We start from the raw sequence: 20,877 nt of genomic DNA on the forward strand, positions 1-20,877 counted from the left end.
ATATGAAACCTCCATGCATCAAAAATTCATAATAGAAAAAGTCAGTGCCATATCCAGCTCTCATAATACATCCATGGTCTTAACATGCATTAAGAGCCAGACGTGAGGGTTTACACCAATTAAGGTAGCCCAATAATGTCAGGAAGTTGTACACACTGTTAGGTGTGTAAGTAAACTATCACTTATTTTAAAAGGGAAAAATCCCACACTTCATTTCATCCAGGATACCTAAAAAAAAACTAATCACATAAAAGTCTCATCAGCCTCAATCTGTACTTTGAGATGAATGTTAACATGCTACAGTTAGCATGCAACACTGATCTGCTTACATTTAGCCTGTTAACATACCATATAAATTAGCACGCCGCCTTTAGTATTAAACTCAAAGCACAACTGAGCCTGAGTATACCTGAGGCTAACAGAGCAACAACTAGACTGATTTAAGTTGAACGAGGTCTTAAATTGTAGAGCTGAGCCTGACCATGAGAGACTGAAATGTCCTAAAATCACCACCATTTATCAAGAAAACCCATCCTGATATACAGTAGTTAGCAACTTTTCTCTTTTGCCACCCTGAGTTGCTCATCATTTTTGGGAATTAATTTAGCTTAGCATACAGACTTGGGGGGGAAACAGCTAGCTTGGCTTTGTCCAGAGTACTTTCTGTTTCTCAAAGACTCACAAAACCTTAAAATATTTGCCTTTATTACATTCAGAAAGAATACATCCAAAGTGGAGTTTGTTTAACAAATCAATGAAACAGTTCATTCTGACATTAGTGGGCATTACGTGCTGTAGCTAACAGTTTATCCCTCTGCTCAGTACTTCAGTGCAGCATTAGGCTATAACCCAGGTTGCCAGATGCAGTCAATAAATACAAGTTTGGGCCTGGATCTAAACAGGCACCATAGAGCCAGACCTGAAAACCTCACTGTGACAACAGTGCTTTACAGCTTTTCATAGGCGTATTTTTAAACTTTGGGCAGCGCTTGCTAATTCCCTCTGCTTCCGGTCTTTATGATAAGCTAGCCTACACGTTTGTATATGCTTCATCAGGTTCACTCAATCGTGTGATCACAACCTCCACATATACACTATTACTGTGTGGTGAAACAGGATTTCAATCACAATATACAAATAGTCAAACAACTTACAAATATACACATTTTTAAAGAAGTTTTACTTCTCTACATCACGCCTGTAATTTCCTCCTATACACACAACATGTTGCTCTCTCTTCCACCTCTAGAAAGTGTCATAATTGAAAATAATGAAAAGACAAATTAAAGACATATTTTATGAAGTAATGAATATGATCCCATTAATGTGTGTGTGTGTGTTTGTGTGTGTATGTTTGTGTACAGAAGTTGACCTGAGGCATAAGTTTGGGATCGTTCTTCTCTAGCCGCTGCAGAGCCTCAAAGAGGAAGGGGGTCTCTCTGAAGGCGAGGAAGCCAGCTATGTAGGGGGCCGTCAGGGTCACCATCTGACTGTTCTCATACAGCAGCTGGGAAGAGAGGAGGTGGCAGACACACGGGTTAATAAAAGTTTTATCTCCTCACACGTCCATCCACGACCATTTGTTTCCTGCTAAACTGTACTTGAGCAACACATTGACATGATTCACACGACATAACTGCAAAACGGGATGACTAATTGATTCAGTTGGACTCTAATAGATGAAGTGTGAAGTCAAAGAAACTCAGCTATGGTTGGTGATACAGATGGGTATTTACTGAAGGTAAAGTACCAAATTGGAAATACTAGTCCTATTTTCCATTCATGTGATCTGATTGCCACATTGATTCAATTTTGTATCCATTGCAAAACAGCACAGATGCTGTCCAGCAGTGTGGTGGGTTTGTTTAATTATGTCAGCTACTGCCTTGAAACAATTGAAACATAATCTATGTCAGGTTGTTAGTGTAATGAAGACCATTTGGAATATATTGTATATCAGAGGGTATATATCTGACATGCATTTGTCAGATGTTGTCAAGAGTAAAGAGATATGAAAAATGACATGTTTCAAAGTTATAATCTTTCAAGTTTGATAGTTATAAAAGTTTGGACAGCTAACTGGTCTTTTTTTAAATTATACATAAATATTATACTATATATAATTATTGCTTTTTGCTGTATTGGGTTCCTGAAATTGTTATAATTTGTTTCATTTTCATTATCTATCAGTATCAGCAGGGTTCAGGAGGCCAGGAGCCACAGCATTGACACAACTCTTTGACCGATTTGAAAATCTGCTCACAATGAGAGGACGTGCCAAGGTCTCAGACACTGTAACATTAAACACCTTGGTCAAGGATTACAGGAGTGGCTACGAATGTAACACACAAAAGCTCTCACCTCTGCTCAAAGATGAGCCCAAAGCCTCCACACGGGGAGGATCTCTGAATACACTCTGTTATCGGAAACGTCAATAACCATGTCAATGTCATACACAAAGATGTCCTTGGCAGTGCCGATGTGTTAAAACATTTCTGGGTGTTATGCAGGAAAGTAGAGAGGGGGTTTTTTTGTAGGCTACTTACTGCAGTTGAAACTTAATATTGATTTTCATCATCTGTTATCTGTTCATGGAGATTTCTGTAAAAGTCACTAAATGCCATAAATAAAATTCCTAACATTTGTTAATGTCAAGAATTTCAACAATCAGGGTGTGCATGTTGATGTGAATTTCTTTAAATTTACAGTTTTAAAAAGTGTGTTATGTTCCCTTTTTAAAAGGATTGTCTTGTACAATAAAAAGAGAAAGCCTTTGCCTTTTTTCTGTTAGACCCTGTGCATCATACTACCAGTATTACTTCGTGTCACAAATGGCCTTAGGTGGCAATGTTAGAGTAAATTGAAAGCAAGCAGAGAACATAATCACATTATTGGACAGCATTTCTGAACAACATTTCATTAGCCTCGTTGGGTCCATGTATCAACAACGTACTGTGACAAATGTCATTAATTATAACGGGTTATATAATGGGAAGGTGCCAGCAGTCCATGTTAATGCACAGATAAATAGCAGGAAGGAGTAATGCTTGTGAAAGGCTGCACAAAAAGTAAATGAAATTAAAATTGGAAATGCCAAGGTCGCTTTAACAACAGCCTGTTTAACAAGACTCGACCTTGAGCTGTATTGTATATTACAGCACAGCTCTCCTGTGTATTAACATTGCTTTCTATGCAAGTCTGCTGTGAGTGCTTAGGTTGACTTGAAAAACGAAGGTTGTTTTTTTTTTATAAAGAATATTAAAATTCATCACACTTATTAGAGAGGCGCATGGGTTAAGTGATTAGAGGACAGTTTAATAAAGTGAATCAATAACATTCAAAAGTCCCTTTGAATTTGGATGTTTTTTTGACACAAGGTCTGAACAAACACTTTGTGATATTTGTGACTGTTAATTCATTTACTATTACAAAGCATTTGGCAGTTCTGTATCATTATTTTACAACTGCAGTGATGTTGCTGGCTATGGTAGGAACATCTGGCTTGATTCCATATTGTTGACTCTGGTCCTCCTCCTACCCTAACCCTAACCCTAACCCATGACCCAGATATACCTTAAAAAGGTGGAAAAATTACTTTAAAAACTAACATACGGGTTAAACGTAAAGCTGAACTAATTAATATTTTGAATTAACAATGGATGAAATGTGTGATATAAAAGGTGTCTCTCATAATTATGAATCCAGAGACTCTGTAGTTCTCCTCAGTTCTTTAAAGCATTTTAGCCTCTTTCAGCTGATTGTTTTGGCTTCATGGCCCACAGCTTTACTGTTTTGATTCAGTCTCACCAGTTTCATCAGCTTTGTTTCCAGCAGCAGCAGGGAGCTGTTTCCTGTTACCGTACGCTACACACTGTTCAGCACTTTGGTCTGTTCTGTACACATGACATGTCTGTCATGGAAAACAGTACCCTCCTCTGTTGCTCTTCCTGAGGTTTCTTCCAGTTTTCCCCTCGTTAAAGGTTTATTTTCCTCATCGGAATTGAGGATCTAAGAATAGAGGGCATCGTATGTTCTACAGATTGAAAAAACCCACAGTAAAATTTGTGATTTGTGATACTGGGCTATAAAAACCAAATTGACTTGTTTACATTACACTGTACATACTGTCAGTAATGTACAGTACACTTGGACAATCCAGTTCAGCCAATAACAAAAGCTTAAAGTTCTTTTTTTTTTGTCTACTATACATCTTCTAAATCTGGCAGCCTGAACGTGCACTACAGGTCCCAAAACCATCTAGCGAAAAGAATTGAGTAACTGACAGAATATGGAATAAGTAACTGTTTCATATGCCATATTTTAACTTGCTGTGTGTTATCTGTACAAACATTCAAATGATGAAGTGAAAATGGACCTTAACTGTTTTTATGTTGCAATCTAACAATGTAAGAAACAGTGGGGTCCTGGTGGCACTTCTGGTCATTACTTTGTATTAATGCTGAGAGTATCCTATTAGACAACGAGTGGAAATGGACATATAGAAAACAACGGTTTCATAGGTCAGTTATGCAGAAGTTTATAAAACTGTAAGCAGGACCATTGACATTATCGATGTGTGTTGAATACATTCTGTGATTCAATATTTACAGAATGTATTGGGGGGAATATCACTTTTTCTCTAAAGTGCAGGCTTGTGTATTTAAAGTGGCTGAATGTGCCAGGGACTTGTGTTGTATTTAATCTTTTCTGTCAACACTGCCGCTGTTCCCACTTGTCACCACTAGAGGCGACCAAAGGTCATGGATTAATCTCTATTGAGTGGTTATGGTGATGACACAGAGGCCACAGCTCACCTCCAGGTCAGGATAGCTCAGTACCACGAGCTGGGCACAGGCATTGACGTCATCCCCTTTGATGAAAGAGAGGTCCACTCCACCGACTCTCTCCAGGCCCGAGAACAAGGGGCTCCTCTGCCAGTCCTCTGTGTCCTCCTCCACCAGCTGCTGTCTCAGACGGGCCTGCTCACTGCACAGAGCACACATCACTGAGTCTGCAAGTGCAACAAATGCACACACCTATCTAAAAAGACACAATCTGTATTCCAAATGTGAACAAAGAGTCGCCCCACCAAAACCTTTTATTACACGGACTCAAGTTTGACAGCAACTACATCTAAGTTACTTATGTTTTCTAATACTGCTGAATATTTGTTTATATTAGAAATGAAAAAGTCAACAAAGAAGCTATTCTTTCCAATTATGATCTGTTCAAAAAAACCAGGGCTGTAGCTACCAAAATCATATCCTTGTTAATATTTTGGGAAATTAGGGGATGAGGAGTGTAAAAACATGAGGAGAAGTTTATATTCTGTGAATACACACACAGGGAGTTTTTTGAAGGCTAATAGTGGTACCTTTTTAGTCTCAAATGAGACTTCTTTTAGGCAAAAACAAACAAACAAAAAAACAACTAATTGAAATAAAAAAAAGAATTACATTCCTGGCACCGTACCATAATGTAGAGACATAAAATATGCAGAGGATGTAATTTGAAAGTTAAAATAATAAGTACAATGTTAAGTTTTCTGATGTTTTTAATATTCAGAAAAGGTTTGGTTGTTGGCTGGTGAAACATGTGGGTGGGTCAGTGTTTCAAAAGTCTTGGCCTGTGGTCAAACTCTTTAAAAACTTACCTTGTGTGTTAAAAGAAATACAGATTGGGGCTTAATAATTTTCTTCATAATTTTGTCAATTAATCCTTTATTTGTTTCGCCTATTAAATGAGTCTAATGTGAGTTATTCAAATTACTTGTTTTGTTTTCAACTAACAGTCCAAAACCGAAAAATATTCAGTTGTGAGAATTTGCTGTTTTTCATATCATATTATATTCTCACGTCTGAGAAGCTGGAACAAGCAAATGTTTGGTATTTTTGCTTAAAAAATAACAGCAAATTATTCTGCAGTCATTTTGCTGATCGATTCATTGTTTCAGTCAGTCAACCAAAAGATGAAATGATCGTTTCAGCTCTAGGTCTTCCTTGTTTGACCAGAGTCCCTTTATTGTTACTGCCTGTAAAACAGATAATTGAAGCACCAAAATATATTGTGACAGTGTGACTAAAAAGTCCAATCTTGAAAACAATCACACCTCTCTGTCCCTCCCATCAAATAAAACTGCCTTTCTTTGGCATGCAATTGGTCTACACAAACACTCACACACACACACACACACACACACACACACACACACACACACACACACACACACTCACTCTCTCTCTCTCTCTCTCTCATACACACATCCACACACACATATCTGAGATGGAGATGGCAGGTGGCATCAGGACATAATATGGAATCATGGTGTTATCACAGGCCTTTTCATTACAAACTACAAATCAATGGCTGGAGTGTTGGAGTGGTGGCACAAGTCCAGAGCTGCTGGCAGAGATTATAACAGCGCGGCAGCATCTGTCTGCGCCGTATGGAGTACTTGTTTTTTGTTTTTGTTTGCTTATTTGTTTGTTTGTTTGTTTTTACCAAGCTCCTACTTCAGGTTAGCACATGATAACAGGAGTCTGAGCTGTTGGAATGAGTTCCAGTGATATGAAGTGCTTGTATACAGCGTACTGGATCGTTACAGGGTGTATTTGATGCAAGAAGAGCGCTCTGACCTTGTCCATAGCTCGACCAAACCTTCATCAGGAGGAGCAGACATCTGTGTCTGCCTGGTGGAGAGGACGCGTTCGGCTGCTAAAGGATTTTCAAATACAGAAATTCAACGGACAAGAGAAACGTGATCACCAGTCGGGCTGTTTTCTTCCGTGTCCTGACGTCACCAGGAGGGCGGAACCTGTGTGTGAGCGCAGTGCGGCGCTATATGGGTTAATGCTGCCATCTAGTGGCCCAAAAGGTGAATTACACCAATTTTAAAAAAGGCTCCATGCAATATTTTTCTGTCCTGACAGCTCAATGCACCTTCATTAAAAAAAAAAAAAAACGAATTTAAAAAATGTAATAATTATCCTCCAAAATTACAATAATTAGGCAATTATCCAAAGTGACAATAATAATGGCCTGCAGGAGGAAGAAGCATCGTACATTTTGCTTTTAAAGGATAGATTCACAATTTTTCAAGTTTGTCTTAAAACTCTTGTCAGACACTGACACTGAAAGAGGTTTTCCTCACTGTAATAATTCCTCCTGTTCATACTGGCTATTAAGAGATCCCATCAAAATGCACTTTCAGTGTAAGTGATAGGGGCCAAAATCCACAGTCCTCCTTCTGTGCAAAAATGTATATAAAAGTTTATCTGAAGCTAATATGAAGCTTCAGCTGTCCAATGATTAAAATCAAGTAGATATCTTTCAAAGTTACAGTCTTTTTAGTGCCAAAGTCCCTCTTTTTGTTAATATACTTCCACTGCAGCTCAACAGGGAAACACTGTCTGAGGAAACGCAAAGAGGGAATTTGATGCTAAAAAGACTGTAAATATGGCAGATATCCATTTGATATGACTAACTCAGACTGCTGAGGACTCATATAAGTGTCAGATAAACTTTAAATAAATGCAGTTTTGAACAAAAAGAGGACTGTGGATGTTGTGTCCCATCACTTACATTGTGAACACATTTGAAAGGATCATCTAATGGTCAATATGAACAGGAGGAATGATTACAGCGAGCAAACTCTCCTGTTTGGAGTTGTATTTGATTTGTGTGGAGATTCTTTTTTGGACTCTGTCTTTTCTTATTTAATGACTGACCATTATACCTCAATATTAATTATTTGGTGGGTGTCCCGTCTATTTATAATGGTTGGTGTAGTGCTGAATTGGTGACAACATTCTTATAGTTCAGCTGCTACATTAAACAAACTGACACAGTGATGAATGAATGAATGAATGAATGAATGAATGAATGAATGGCATGAGTTTGTTCTTTATGTTGACACTGACCTGAAGCAGATGACTGTTTGTGGTGATGTTGAGTTTGATTGAAGCGCCGTAGGTGTGATGATGTTTTCTTGAGCTAAATCCTTCTGTAAAATCCAGTGTGATGGAGAAAATTAATAACAGTTTTTGCTGTTTCACAATGATCCGTGATGATCTCAATGAATGATCTGCAACTCCAATTTCTGACAACTCTGCTTGCATGATGTTTGTTTTAGTGTGATAGTTGGTGCATTGCATCAAAACATGATTGACAGTTTCTCTCTCTCCACAGGTGCTCCATACTCCTGGACAGGACACACTATGCAAGTAAGTGAGTTCAGTCTGACTGCAGCTTTAAGGGTCTACTGTAGTAGCAACACAATGAGAGTGAGTCTCTCCCCTGAAACTCACACTTGTGTTGACATCATCTCTTGACAACTGTGTGATCTCTCAAAGTCAAGCATGCAGGTGTTAATTTTGATCCCACCTTTTCCTTTGATCTGCATATCAACAAGGCTGCTTTCTTCTACCTACAGACTAACACTGAGTTGACTTGAACTAACCCACAGCAGAACAACCAGTACCTGAGATGATAATTCAGCTTGAAAAATAATTTGCATTGATGTAATTCAGGTCAGTGGGGACACATCATCTTCTCTGATCATTACTGAAGTCAGTAATGCAGCGAACATGAGACTCATTTTTATGTTGCTCATTAATTATCAGGCCATTAAAAAGTGAATGCAGCCAAGGGCCCAGTGCTTCCAAGATATAGGAGAAAAATGAACATCATTTAATTACATAGATCCAGGGGAAATATGTTTTGGTGGTTAACATGCTGTAGGACACATTATGGCTTCTCTTTAATTTCAAACTGAGGAGGTGAATGCATACCACAGGGACATGATTTAATGTCTCACCCTGGACCCCAAACTGACCTCTTTGCCAAGAGGGTGTCTTGAGATTGAACAGATTGAATAGACCTCCTGAGAGACCATTTCTGACCAATAACTAAATTATGTCCTGAACTTAAAGCATAATTGACCTCTGGGGTCATTTGAACCACGAGAAAGGATCAACAACTCAGTAAACATGGACAGACAACTCCCCTCTTTTGGGCCTCTTATCTTTCCCAGACCAGAGCCATAAACTCTAACTCACATTCCTGAAGTCTCCCTGCAAATCTGAGCCAAATCTTAATTTCATGTAAATTCAATGTCTAATCATTATGTAAGTTATGTAATGTTATTTGTCATGTAAATACATAAGAATGGTATAAATTTGATAGTCGTGTGATTATCTGTTGAGTAAATATTAATTTTAGATTTTATTACACTTTCTACTACATGTGTCAATACTGCCCTCTAGTAGTAAAATTTCAAATTTCCTTATGTTAAGAGTAATTGAATGTTTGGTAACTATGCAATTGTGTTTTAAAATCACCTAAGTGTTTAACTTTTGATTTTTTAACCTCATAGACAATTATATTTTAATAGTTCAATTAAATAAGTAGTAATATAATAGTTAAGTCCAGTCACATAGTTGTTGTTTTAACTTTATTTCATTTCACTATATTATTAAAACTTTTATTTCAGTGTAGATGGTTTGAGAAAGTTGAATCAATGAAGGTTGGCTGTCTAAAAATCATGAGAAGACTTAATGTGAAGATCAATGTTTGATATGTTGATAGAAAAATGGCTTTATTACAAAATGAATGTATAATGTTGAATTGTTTTTCTGAATGGTTTTACCATATATGGTACAAGGTGATATGAAGTACATAGTGAATCTGAAGGGTGAACTTGGTGTTTAAAACTAAAACTTAATTCTCCAGTGTAAGAAAGTCATTTGCCATCTCAAGTTGAAGTCAACCACACCTTAAAAGTCCCTGAAACAAAGAAATTGAATATTCATCAGTAATTGGGCGTGAAAATGTTTAAAACACACCCAAAAAAAATTCCAACCAAAAAGGGTGATGATGCCCAGACGATGTTATGTTTTATATTGTGTTATGTTACAACAATGCACATAACTTTATTTATCACACAAGCAAAACTAGCGAACGCAAAGGCAAACAAATGAATGTGACACAAGTGCAATTATTTTCTCATAATTCAAGTTTAATGTCTTCAAAAAATGTAAAGGCGCCATATTCTCATTAATCCAAACAAGTACTTTTTACATAATTTCTCACATCAAGGGAAAGAGAAGATATGCAACGACGTCAGAAAAGGAAGCAGAGAGACAGACAAATGTGTGGAAAAGTCCAGACAAACGGTTATAGCCCTCATTTGTCAATGAGATCTTTATGAAAGTGTACACACAGCAAGAGCTGAAGTCAGAGAGGCAGAGAAGTTCTCTGGTATCTCTAACACTGAATTCAAATGGAAATGAAACAACATCTGATCTCAGTACACTTTACGTCCATGGCTTCAACTCTCTACTTGAAAGTGAGCCAGTTTTACAAATCTAAGGTCCCCTCTGCTTTTAGATATACACAATCAAAGTGTTTGGAAAGCAAAAACAGCAAAACTGGAGTGTTCAAGTGACAAAGTAGAAAGAGAGACAAAAGAATAAATTAGAGTAGTTAGGTCTGCTGCTGATGCTGCTTGTTGTTTCATCAGAAGACCCATTAAAGAAACTGAAATTAAGTTTCCTGATGGAAATAGCAGGTGAAGGAAAGATAGTTCTGTGTTTCTAGACATGCTGCAGAGAAGAGAAGAAGATGAGGAAGTGAGAAGAGGCAGAGTAGAGATACAAACCTGCCGTGAGGGTCAGAGGGAGCGTTTACACACATTTTACAAGCATATCCTTTTTTTTCCTCGCCGTTTCTAACATTCATTCTTTTACACCATCACTCACACATGATAGCCCTCGTTCTGATGAGGTTCTTTTCCTCAGAAAAGCATTTCATGTTATTGCAGTTAAGGACATATAATACATACCACAAATTACTCCTTGACCTTTCATTTATAGTTAAAAACTGTTTCATGTATCAAAAACAAAGACAGACAGGGCTAGTATTGTCAGGACTTTGATTCCCATGTAAAGTGAAAGCCTCTTGCCAATGTTTTTTTTTTCTTTTCTTTTTGTTCTCAGCTGCACTCGGTAACCATGGCAACAGCACCCAATGACTCTTGGCAATGGTGATCATTTACACCCTCTGCAGGGAGTCAGATCTATGTGAAATCATCAATGCTTATTAACCACAGACACTGTATCAAAAAACTGTTGCATGGATGCGTTGCATTTAGAAATGTTCATGTCATTCAATTCACAGCCGCTCATCTAATACAGTGGTGACCTTCAAAAGAGCAGGTATGTTTCTAAATGATGCTTACAAAAGGCTAAAATGGTATTTATTGACACATGGCTCTTAAAACAGCTATATCTTAATTTTTAAATAGTAAACCCAACCGTCACGTGAGCATGCAGTAACACACCACACTGCTTCACTCCATCAAGTACTCATCTCCAAAACAGTAACAAACTCCAACCAACACTAGTACATGTACAGTATCAATATGTTTTCTACTGGCGCACCGTCAAATGATAAGCATCATCAACAAAGTAACATTCATCCCTAATGCACACTGAATCTACATCACTCTCAAAAAGAAATATCCAATGATGGCAGTTCTGCCCGCTTACATCACGACCCTCCAAAATTCAGGCATTTCATTGGTTAGCCAATCAGTAGCACATTCACAAATCAGTGACAAGGCATCTCCTTGACAACTTGATTCTGACTCGAGTTCCTCAATCATGCAGATGCTGGACAGAGCAAACCGAATCTGGTCATTCCACAGGAGAAAAAAACCCAAAAAACTGGTGAGTTATTTTTGTTTCTCTCCAGAATGGATGGTAACAGAGACAAAAGCAAAGTGATAATGTTGATGTTTACTGGCTCTGCTTGCCTGTCTGTCTGCCTTATGACAAAAAGGTCATCTGCAGTCAGCAGCACCCATGATCCTCCACATACATCTTAATGATAAATAGAAATATTTCACACAGTAGAAAGTCAAACTCATGTTATTGCTTCTAGCGGATTACTTCGCTAAGAGTCAGACCCAGGTCAAATATTCAAATGCTTTTCAAGCTGTGATAAAGCCCTCGTGAGACAGACGGGTGGGGTTTGCCACATAAGACAATAAAATGAATGCCAGAAAGCTCCGACAGCTGCGGGAAAAGTGTCTGAACATCAGTGTAGTATATTTTCCCATCAACTGGAAACTGTGCTGACAGCATCTGTATTGCCGTGATTCAGTAACCTCCACCCGCTCCAGAAATCCATACTGTTTGAAAAACATATTTGTGAGTGATATTCGACCCAGGTCTAGTTAAGAGTTCACCCCGCCCGCCCACACTTGACCTATAAACAGTTCACCAGATTGAACAAATCCCTCTGGTAATATGGCAAACACTGTAGATTTTTGCATGTCATCAAACGTCTGTGCATGTCTCATTGTGTGTGTGAGTGTGAGTGTGAGTGTGTGTGTGTGTGGTGGTGTTGGTATGTAACAGCACATCCAGTCTTGTCAGCCAACGCACATGATGAGTTATGCGTCGTCTGAGTACTGTGTGTATATGAGTGAACATGTAAATGCATATATGTAACAGCGCCTCCAGTGTCTTCATCCGGTCCCACGGTTTCCAGGATGAGAATATTGCTTCTTTCGAGCTTCCAATTCATTTCCCGACCTTTAAACTTTCCACCCTGCTTGAGACACGACGCAAACAAACATTCTGAAAATGTTCTGATTCAAACTGCTGCCCAGCAGAGGTGCCAGGCACGAAAAATATATGACCTCTGTGCAAAAATCAGCCCTTTAAATTGTACACACAGTCTCTTGTTTTCTTTTTGCCTCTGATTTTTTAAAATTCTTTGTCTTCTGTTTGTGCAAGCATGCTTCAGTTCCATAGAGACTGGCTGTGCAATAGGAGTCCAAAGACGAAAGGGGTAGGAGGAGAGTTGGCTTCGGTGTTGATGGTTGGGACAGTAGGGGATGGGGGGGGATTGTGGACATTGAAGTCCTCCGCTTCCAGTTTCTACCTCGAGATCATCGAGCTGGACTGTGATGAGGTGGTGGCGGCGCTGAGCTGAGAGAAGCCGCTGTGGCTCGACTCCAAGCTGGTCATCGATCCCCTGAGGTAAGAGAGAGAGATCAAGAGAACATGTGAGGGGACACGAACTTTGCACTTTTTACAGCTAATTTGACACATAAGCAACACCTGAGCAACCTCAGTCTGCCAGTGACTAACTGAATGTATTCTGTGTGCACAACTCCACATGCAGTCAAATCACACCCACAGGAGGAAGATTCACTCTGTGTGGCACACAACACTCTGGCTCTGCCATAGGCTGCAAAACCAAGTGTTTCAGGTGGAAAACGGTTGTTAGAATTAGATTGTGTGTGAGAGGACATCAAAATGCCAAATACTTGGTCCAGATTCGTATTTTCATAAACACGATTGGTGAAAAGTGTTTGCTCCTTCAAGGCAGGCTGAAGGCAGGAACAGATCCACTGTCTCATGTGCAAAAGCTAAAAAGCCTTCAGTGTTAAGGCTTTCTTGCATGTATGAAGGTTTAGCTGCCTATGGCAAAGCATGAAGCATTTTTGTGTCTTTTTGCATGAACTTCTGCAGGAATACGTAAAGAGAGCTTCAACATTTATAAACCAAAGTATATGTAGCAGAAAGGCTGCTTGTTTCATTTGTTTGATTCCACGAGGCAATATAGGGTCAATGTGAAAATTGTGGCAATACTTGAAAGAGTATATGAAAGCCATGTCTGTAATGTATCATATATAACTACGTGATACATGACAGCATATGATAATGCATTAGGATGTTACAGAATATAATCATAATACCTCACAGAGTCTTGTATCACAATATTCCCCATTTTGCATGAAAGTTTATGAAATCCTTTGAGAGGGCAGTATGAGAAGCTATAATCACATTATGCATTCACTATGTTCACAGGAAGTAGAGCCCAGCACAGACTGGATTTCTTAAGCCTGATATCTTTATAAATATTTGAAAAGTAAATCAAATAAATAAATAAAATCTGATGATATTTGGACAAATTCATAACATAAACATAAATAAAGAAAGTATTTTTTTTAAATAAAAATACAGTAAATTTGAATATTAAAGATAAATTATAAACACCATATATATTTTAAATTAACTAATCAATCACAGTATTTCCTGTGATTAAAGCTTGTAATAATGGCTATTAAAATATAAAATAGAATCAGTGCCAAGAAAGTAAATTCAAATACTATTGTTTAATAGCATCTTTTCAACTTTAACACACTACTCCAATAAAAGCATTGAGGCCATTGATTGTCAGCTTGAAAGGCATATTTCTTATATGCACTAACAGAAATAATGACCAAACCCAGGCCTTTAAAGTGCCAGCTGAGTTTCAAAACTATCAAGGCCATTAAAATAGATGAAAATAGATATAAGCTTAGAAGGCAAAAAATTCTTCTATGCACTAATATAAATGATAATTAACAGCAATAAATGTGTTCCATGTTCAAGAGCCAGCTGACTTTCATCAAAGTCCACAATAGTCCATGCAAATATGAAAAAAGAACAAAGAAAGACTCCGATTCACACATGGAAGACAAAGAAAGAGAGAAAGTTCAAAGGGAGCCCTGTTTGTAATGCCTTGTGGCTGTTATAAATCCTGATATTTATGTTTTATGCAGCTACCTATAAAACATTCAAAACTGTTCAGACTGGTGCTTTAGATATTTAGATATATTCTGTCTCAACAAAATGTGTATTAACAATTAGCACAACATCTTGTTACTTATTCCCAGAATTAGTTAGAGCAGTCAGGTCATTGTTTTTAAAAGAGAAAAATGAAATGAAATAGTAAGTGCACTGAAAGAAAAGTGAGTCAGTGGGTTGGTAGTACAATGGATGAGTGTAGAAAACAAATGAATGCCTGGAAATGTTCGTTGAAGTGCGTAGGAAAGTGTGAGTGTTGTTGTGTGTGCACACACTCAGATACACAGCAGTTGAGTGCAAATGTGCTGAACTCAGCCCAGCCTTGGATTCTTAGTTTTGTTAGTCATGCAAGCAGGGTGACTGAAGCCAGCAAGTGTATAGTTGGACTGTAGTCCCTGTGCAAAGATCCTTCCTTCACTGGAGACACGCTCATAAGAATACAACACTGTTAGCCAGCGCTAATAAAAGCCTTTAGCAAGAACAGATGCAAACAAGCATCTCTTTGCTGAATCAGAAGCGTGACTGCCATTGAAGGGGACATTCAAATTAGCAGCCAAAAGCAGCGATGACGATGAGCTAGTGCTAAAAGGAAAAGGGGCAAACACTGAGCCACTTACAAACTCTGCACATCACAGCAAGCCGTTCTTCACAGGAAGAAGACAGAGCAGGAGGAGGAGGAGGAAGAGGAGGGGGTTGTGAGCGATAGAACAGGAGTGTATTGGACAGAAAAAGCTGGATTAAAAAGGAGTCTCTGAGGGAGGGAAGCATCCTCATTTTAAAACTCTGGGCCTGGAAAACTCATGATGCTCTTGATGCTCAGGGCAGTTGATAAGGTCATTTTAGCAACATTACAGAATTAATTCATTCATATATAATATGTCATACGTGGCATTATGTGGTAGGTTGTAGAAGGGAAAAACTGAAAGAAGACAGGAGTGAAAAATGAGTGGTCATAAAGGAATAATGTTTGAAATTAAAACTATTACAACATCATGGTAAAATGCCTTAAAACAGCAAAAATATGGACACATACATACACAACATGTATATAGCAAGGACACAAGTGTACCTATATACTGTATCTCCCTCACACACACACTAAGAGTTACTAACCTGAAGTCCTCAGAGCCCAACACCTCGGTGTAGTACATGACTTTACATTTGTGCGAGGACACCTGCAGGGTGGCCAGCACGTCGTCCACTCGGGGTAAGTTGGTGGCCGAGCAGGCTGGCATGTTGTGGAACTTCCACTGGAGGATGTAGAAACCTGGCCACCGTGTAATATGAGAGCCCTAAAGAAAGCAGAGATTCGTGAGTTCATAATACAGACCGTGACAGATAAAAAAATAGATCTTGCAGAATTAAACAACCCATAACATAATTTTAAACAACAAATACTGAGACTATTACGCATCAGTCAATACTCCTGGAGCCTCACCTGCACACTCTCTCCCTCCTTGCAGGTGAGCGGGGACTCCACCATGCTGTAATCTTGACCCAGTGTCCAAGACTTATCGATAAGCTGGACGTTGTTGCCTCCTGGGGAGGTGATGCCATGGGCTCCCAGGGGGTCCTTGCGTGGTGGCTGAGGAGCCCGCTTAGAGTGGTAGATGTTGAAAACCACGTCGCCTTTGCAGACATCAAAGTCCCAGGTGATGACTGAAGAGGCGTCAATGATCTCAATCAGAAGCTGTTTGAAGGGAGAAGGGGCAGATATGAGAACAATTTTCAGGTAAAACACAAAATAGAAACATTTTACCTCTCTTCTTAACTATTATTTTCTTTACACACATCTTTTCGTGGTTAAAGGAATATTGCCAGAGCACTATGGCAGTGGCGAACTTAAGGAACTGTAGCACTAATTTGATGTCTCTCCATATGTAATGCAGCAAAAATGTGGTGAAATCAGTGACAAAGAGCAGGAAAGAAAACTGTTGACATCTGTTTGTGACATTAACGGCTCATTTACATGACACTAAAACTACTTCCAGAAGGGTGATTATGTATGACGATGCCTCTCTCCCTTTGGTATGAATTACGTAACATTACTAACAGTTTGTCACGGCACGCGGATTATGTTCCACAGAAAATGCCAATTCAAAACCCACTGATAAAAGTAATGTACAAGTTACAACCACTAGATGGCAGAAAAACTTACATATGAGGCATCATAGGGCTCTCTCGTCATGCCCTATGTATTCATTTAAAACATCACTGCAGGCTTTCTGTCTTTACCTCTCACTTCAACCAGCAGTGGTGTTCAGCCTCACCTCGTGTGGAGCTCCCTTGAAGATGCTGGCGCTTTGGTAGATTGTCTCGGTCCACAGGCGGACATCCTCGTTCTCAAGCTCCTCCGCTGTGCGGTACATAGACTTGGGAACCAGGCCACCCTCTGGTACCTCACACTGCAGAGAGAAAGCATGCGCACAGATAAACACACACATAGAATTGGGTCAGTAAAGGAGATTCAGTGTGGGAGGTGTCATGTCCCAGAATGCTCACATCTAGAATCAAATTATATTCTTAAATAATAACGTACAAGCTTAACTCTTCACTCACCATACACTCTCCTCCCAGGAAGTCAGGGATGATCTCCTTGTCTATGTAATCCACCAGCCCTCCAGGACCCTGGTAGTCATTGCCTGCATAGATTAGGAACTTCTTGCGGGTGTTTTCATCAATGAATGGACTCACCTAAGGGCAGAAGCGGAAGAAGGTATAGGTTACAGTGTCTACACAGTGTGTGTAGCAAAAGCAGCACATTAGCAGCAGCAGCATTAGCTTCAGTCCTCCATTAATGTCTACACAAAGTATTGAGTATAGGTCAGTATAGGCGAGTATAGGTCCTGTGTTTTGGCAGGTGTTTTTGGGAGGCCTTTATGAACACTGTTCTCTCAATGGCAAAAATGGCTAAACTATGCATAAATCTACCTAATCTACAAATACACAAACTGGTACTGTAAGAGGAGTGTGCCACATTGTTTGAGATATTACATATGTCCTTGCTGGTTCTCACCAGTGTCCAGAGGACTGGGAAAACTCTGGGAGCTCTCAAGATAAGCAGGCGTCCCAGAGTCTCTGGATAGTTGGCCTCCACAACTTCAATGATCCTCAGCAGTGCCTTGACTCCTGGTCGCCACAGGTGACGCATATTCAGACCCTCCAGATCTACCAGACATGTCCAACAGCTACAGAAGAGGAAGGGAGAGGATTAGCGCGTGGATAAACACACGTCGCAAACACACAGTCACACACCTACACACATAACAGGGCTGCAGCCTCTTTCCGACCACTTAGTACCTGTCACCCACAAGTGAAGCTTAAGTGGTGAAGGCAATGCTTGCTAATTCTGGACTCCCCCACCCCCCTCCACATCCTCCCCTCTGGATAAGGGCTGTGACGTGACAGCCATTCATAGTTCACATGCCTTCCTGGATGGCTCTGATCCCAGCCACCTCCTCCTGTTTGAGAAGCCTGACAGATGATAGATACCATCTCCATTCCCTCCATCGCCATGTGAATCAGCGTGCTCACAGAACAGCCTCGTGCATTCCTTTCATTCTGCTGGAGATAATACTACTCTGAACTCACTCATGGTGCACGTTTGTGTGTGCACCTGTGTCCAGGCTACAAATGTTAAATTGAATCCAAACAGCCTGTATGCGGGCTGGTGGTTTAAGAAACATGGAGGTGGTTGTACTGACAAAGTGACATCTTGACATTTAAACACTATCTAAAAACACCATGATCAATGTGTAATGTATCAGTTTCTGCCTCTGAAATGTTGCTTGTTTAAATATTAATATATTTTTCAATCTTTTCCACTTTTCCACCATGTCTTTCTGCTGATCTATGATCACATGTAAAAGACAAAAAGCTTGGGTGCACTGGGGTCACTTTTACTGGGAGAAACTGGTACTCTGTTTACCTGATGGGTCGACCGAACACCTTGGTGTTCTCTTCGCAGCGTCTCAGACCCTCCTCGTTGATAGACAGCACCTAAAAATGACACAACATGAACTCAGTGATATATTACCATTTGACATTTCAAGCATTTGGCTAACTCTCTTAACCGGAGCGACTTACATTGAGAGCAACAACATAAATAAGCACACTATTTATACATGTACTATATACATCCTGGTGTTAATACACTTGTCAGGACATGCCACTGGACATTAATTCCCTAACCTGTAATCCAAGTACCAACTGCCTGATCTCTGAACTTATTGACACACGCAAACATTTGCAGCGTTGCAACTTTGGTACGTACATGTCTGAGCAGAGACTCCTCTCCAAGGGCGCGGACCAGTCCTTTGGTGTCCATCTGGCCCAGCCTCAGGATGTACAAAGGACGACCATCTAGACAATAAAACAAACATTTACATGACCCACCCCACTATTTACATTCTACAAGGCTGCGCATTAAAGGGAAAGGTCTGCTCTGTTTGACTGTCTGCTTCTTTTTGTTGTATAAGACAATAAATGACTGTGTGCACAGAGGAATGCTTTTATGTTTTGTGCCCGTTTATCCCATACAAATACTTGTGGAGAGACTGAAATGAAAAGACTAACTGCACACTAATGTGGGAACATAAGAGCCATTAGAGATGTATTATGTCAACAGTCACCCTCTGCTCTAAATAAGAAATCCAAAGCATTATCCAAAATGAAGAGTGTGACTGTGTGTATGAGCTATCTGGATAACCAAGTAGTGCCGACAAATTGGCCTCACATTTTATTCATTTGTATGGCTGAAGGCTGCGGGCTGCTAAGAATGACTTCTGTTTATGTGGTGAGTGTGTAACTTGACTCTGTAAGACACTTGAGAACTGAGATCTTCCTCTAGTTAATGCTGCAAGAATAGCCGGCTTTGAAATAGCCTACATAAATCATGAGAGTGCATGCAGCATGTTTTGTTGTTCAGCTGTGTTTGAGTGTAGGTGTAGATGCAAATCTACCTCTGTCATGGTGGTGCCAGCCCCCGGTGTAGTAATCCTGGAGGACCTGTGGTGAGCTCCAGGTCTCCAGCAGGTAGTCCACCTGGTGCTGCTTCCTCCAGGTCAGTGACTGGCACAGGATCTCCCGGGCCTTGTCCATGTTAAAGTCCCTGGCTCGCAAGAAGCGCAGGATGTGCTCATCCTTGGGGATCTGTGATGTTAGGGGAGAATGTTAAGCCATTGTTTATTTGTGAAAATAATCAAGGAAAATATAACAAAACACAGAACTTATGACAACTTTCATAACTGTGGTTGTCAGTTGGTTTATTCAAACAGACCACTGGTATAGCAGCAAGTGGAGGGTCAGAAATATTAGCATGTAAAAGCTAGCTCTAAGATTAAAATATGATTAAAAATCTACTGCAACTGAATTTGTTGTGTTGTGCATATGTTCATGATAATTATTAAATTTGGAGGTGGATAGTAAGTCTTTAAACATTTTCATACCACAAATTATTATTCTATTTTACGTCAATATTACAAACGCTGCAAAAACAGTGTATCACCTTTCCCTTGTGCGTCTCCTGCAGCCATTTGCGAAGTCTGATGAGACAGCTCTCCTGCAGGGGGGTGAGGTCGCCAAGGTAACGTTTGATATAGTCTGCATCCAGTTTATCTGCAGCACAAAAACATAACACCTCAAATTAACATGACTCAGGGAAACAAGGACAATTAACCCCATAATATGCCAATACCTGACATTTCAAAATTACTATGACAACCCTTTTGTAGAATTACTTTCTCATTTGCTTTGACATGTGCATGTCTTCTGTATTCTGCTGTAATTTAAACAGTACAACAGTTTAACTATTAAAAAGAAGCATGCAAGTAGTGCTGGTGCCTATTTTCCAATTAGCTGTGGGAACATACCTTCAGGTGTACCAGCCAGGATATCAGTTAGGCTGTCTCCCTGAAGTGCACTGCTGTCCTGCTTGGCATCCTGAGAGGCGCTGTCCTTGGCGTCAGCGGGCAGCGGGATAGAAACGGCGGGCGTGACCGGGAGTTTTGGGAGGACAGGTGGGCTGGTAGAGAGGCTGGTCGGCCTCGGGGGAGGCAGGGAAAGGGAGGAGGGAGTCCAGCGGGGCACATGGGTGATCCCCTCATCTTCAAGTTCCTTAAGGTAGTACTCTATGATTTCTTTTCCCTGTGAGGAACACGAGTGAACAAAAGTTCAATACAGTAAAAATAGCAGAAGACGCTGTGAATTCTAGGAAATGTATGATTTGATATATTAT

General features: G+C 39.8%; 2 protein-coding genes across 5 annotated transcripts in view; both read right to left on the minus strand.

Annotated features, from left to right (window-relative positions):
- The window catches only part of LOC121906483 (endonuclease V-like), an 80,701-nt gene extending 73,906 nt beyond the window's left edge, over positions 1 to 6,795 (minus strand). For all 3 annotated transcript variants that reach the window (XR_006098637.1, XM_042425356.1, XM_042425366.1), the window contains exons 1-3: positions 6,636 to 6,795; positions 4,815 to 4,986; positions 1,373 to 1,507 (exon numbers count right to left, since the gene is read on the minus strand). Coding sequence is in view for 2 of the 3 variants with exons in the window: in XM_042425356.1 (XP_042281290.1) it covers positions 1,373 to 1,507; positions 4,815 to 4,986; positions 6,636 to 6,679 (351 nt within the window). In the remaining variant the exon portion in view is untranslated. The remainder of the gene's footprint in view (positions 1 to 1,372; positions 1,508 to 4,814; positions 4,987 to 6,635) is intronic.
- A 3,199-nt stretch (positions 6,796 to 9,994) lies between these two features.
- si:dkey-237i9.1 (SEC14-like protein 1) overlaps positions 9,995 to 20,877 on the minus strand; it is a 32,837-nt gene continuing 21,954 nt past the window's right edge. Inside the window, exons 6-17 of one of the 2 annotated variants that reach the window (XM_042395508.1) lie at positions 20,513 to 20,786; positions 20,149 to 20,258; positions 19,604 to 19,793; positions 18,916 to 19,004; positions 18,571 to 18,641; positions 17,659 to 17,830; positions 17,202 to 17,336; positions 16,913 to 17,047; positions 16,081 to 16,332; positions 15,756 to 15,934; positions 15,260 to 15,286; positions 9,995 to 13,041 (exon numbers count right to left, since the gene is read on the minus strand). In XM_042395508.1, the coding sequence (XP_042251442.1) occupies positions 12,945 to 13,041; positions 15,260 to 15,286; positions 15,756 to 15,934; positions 16,081 to 16,332; positions 16,913 to 17,047; positions 17,202 to 17,336; positions 17,659 to 17,830; positions 18,571 to 18,641; positions 18,916 to 19,004; positions 19,604 to 19,793; positions 20,149 to 20,258; positions 20,513 to 20,786 (1,731 nt within the window). In that variant the 3' untranslated portion in view covers positions 9,995 to 12,944. The remainder of the gene's footprint in view (positions 13,042 to 15,259; positions 15,287 to 15,755; positions 15,935 to 16,080; positions 16,333 to 16,912; positions 17,048 to 17,201; positions 17,337 to 17,658; positions 17,831 to 18,570; positions 18,642 to 18,915; positions 19,005 to 19,603; positions 19,794 to 20,148; positions 20,259 to 20,512; positions 20,787 to 20,877) is intronic. The other variant, XM_042395515.1, reaches the window with a different exon arrangement.

This window comes from Thunnus maccoyii, chromosome 2, assembly GCF_910596095.1.
Source record: "Thunnus maccoyii chromosome 2, fThuMac1.1, whole genome shotgun sequence".
NCBI lineage: Eukaryota > Metazoa > Chordata > Actinopteri > Scombriformes > Scombridae > Thunnus > Thunnus maccoyii.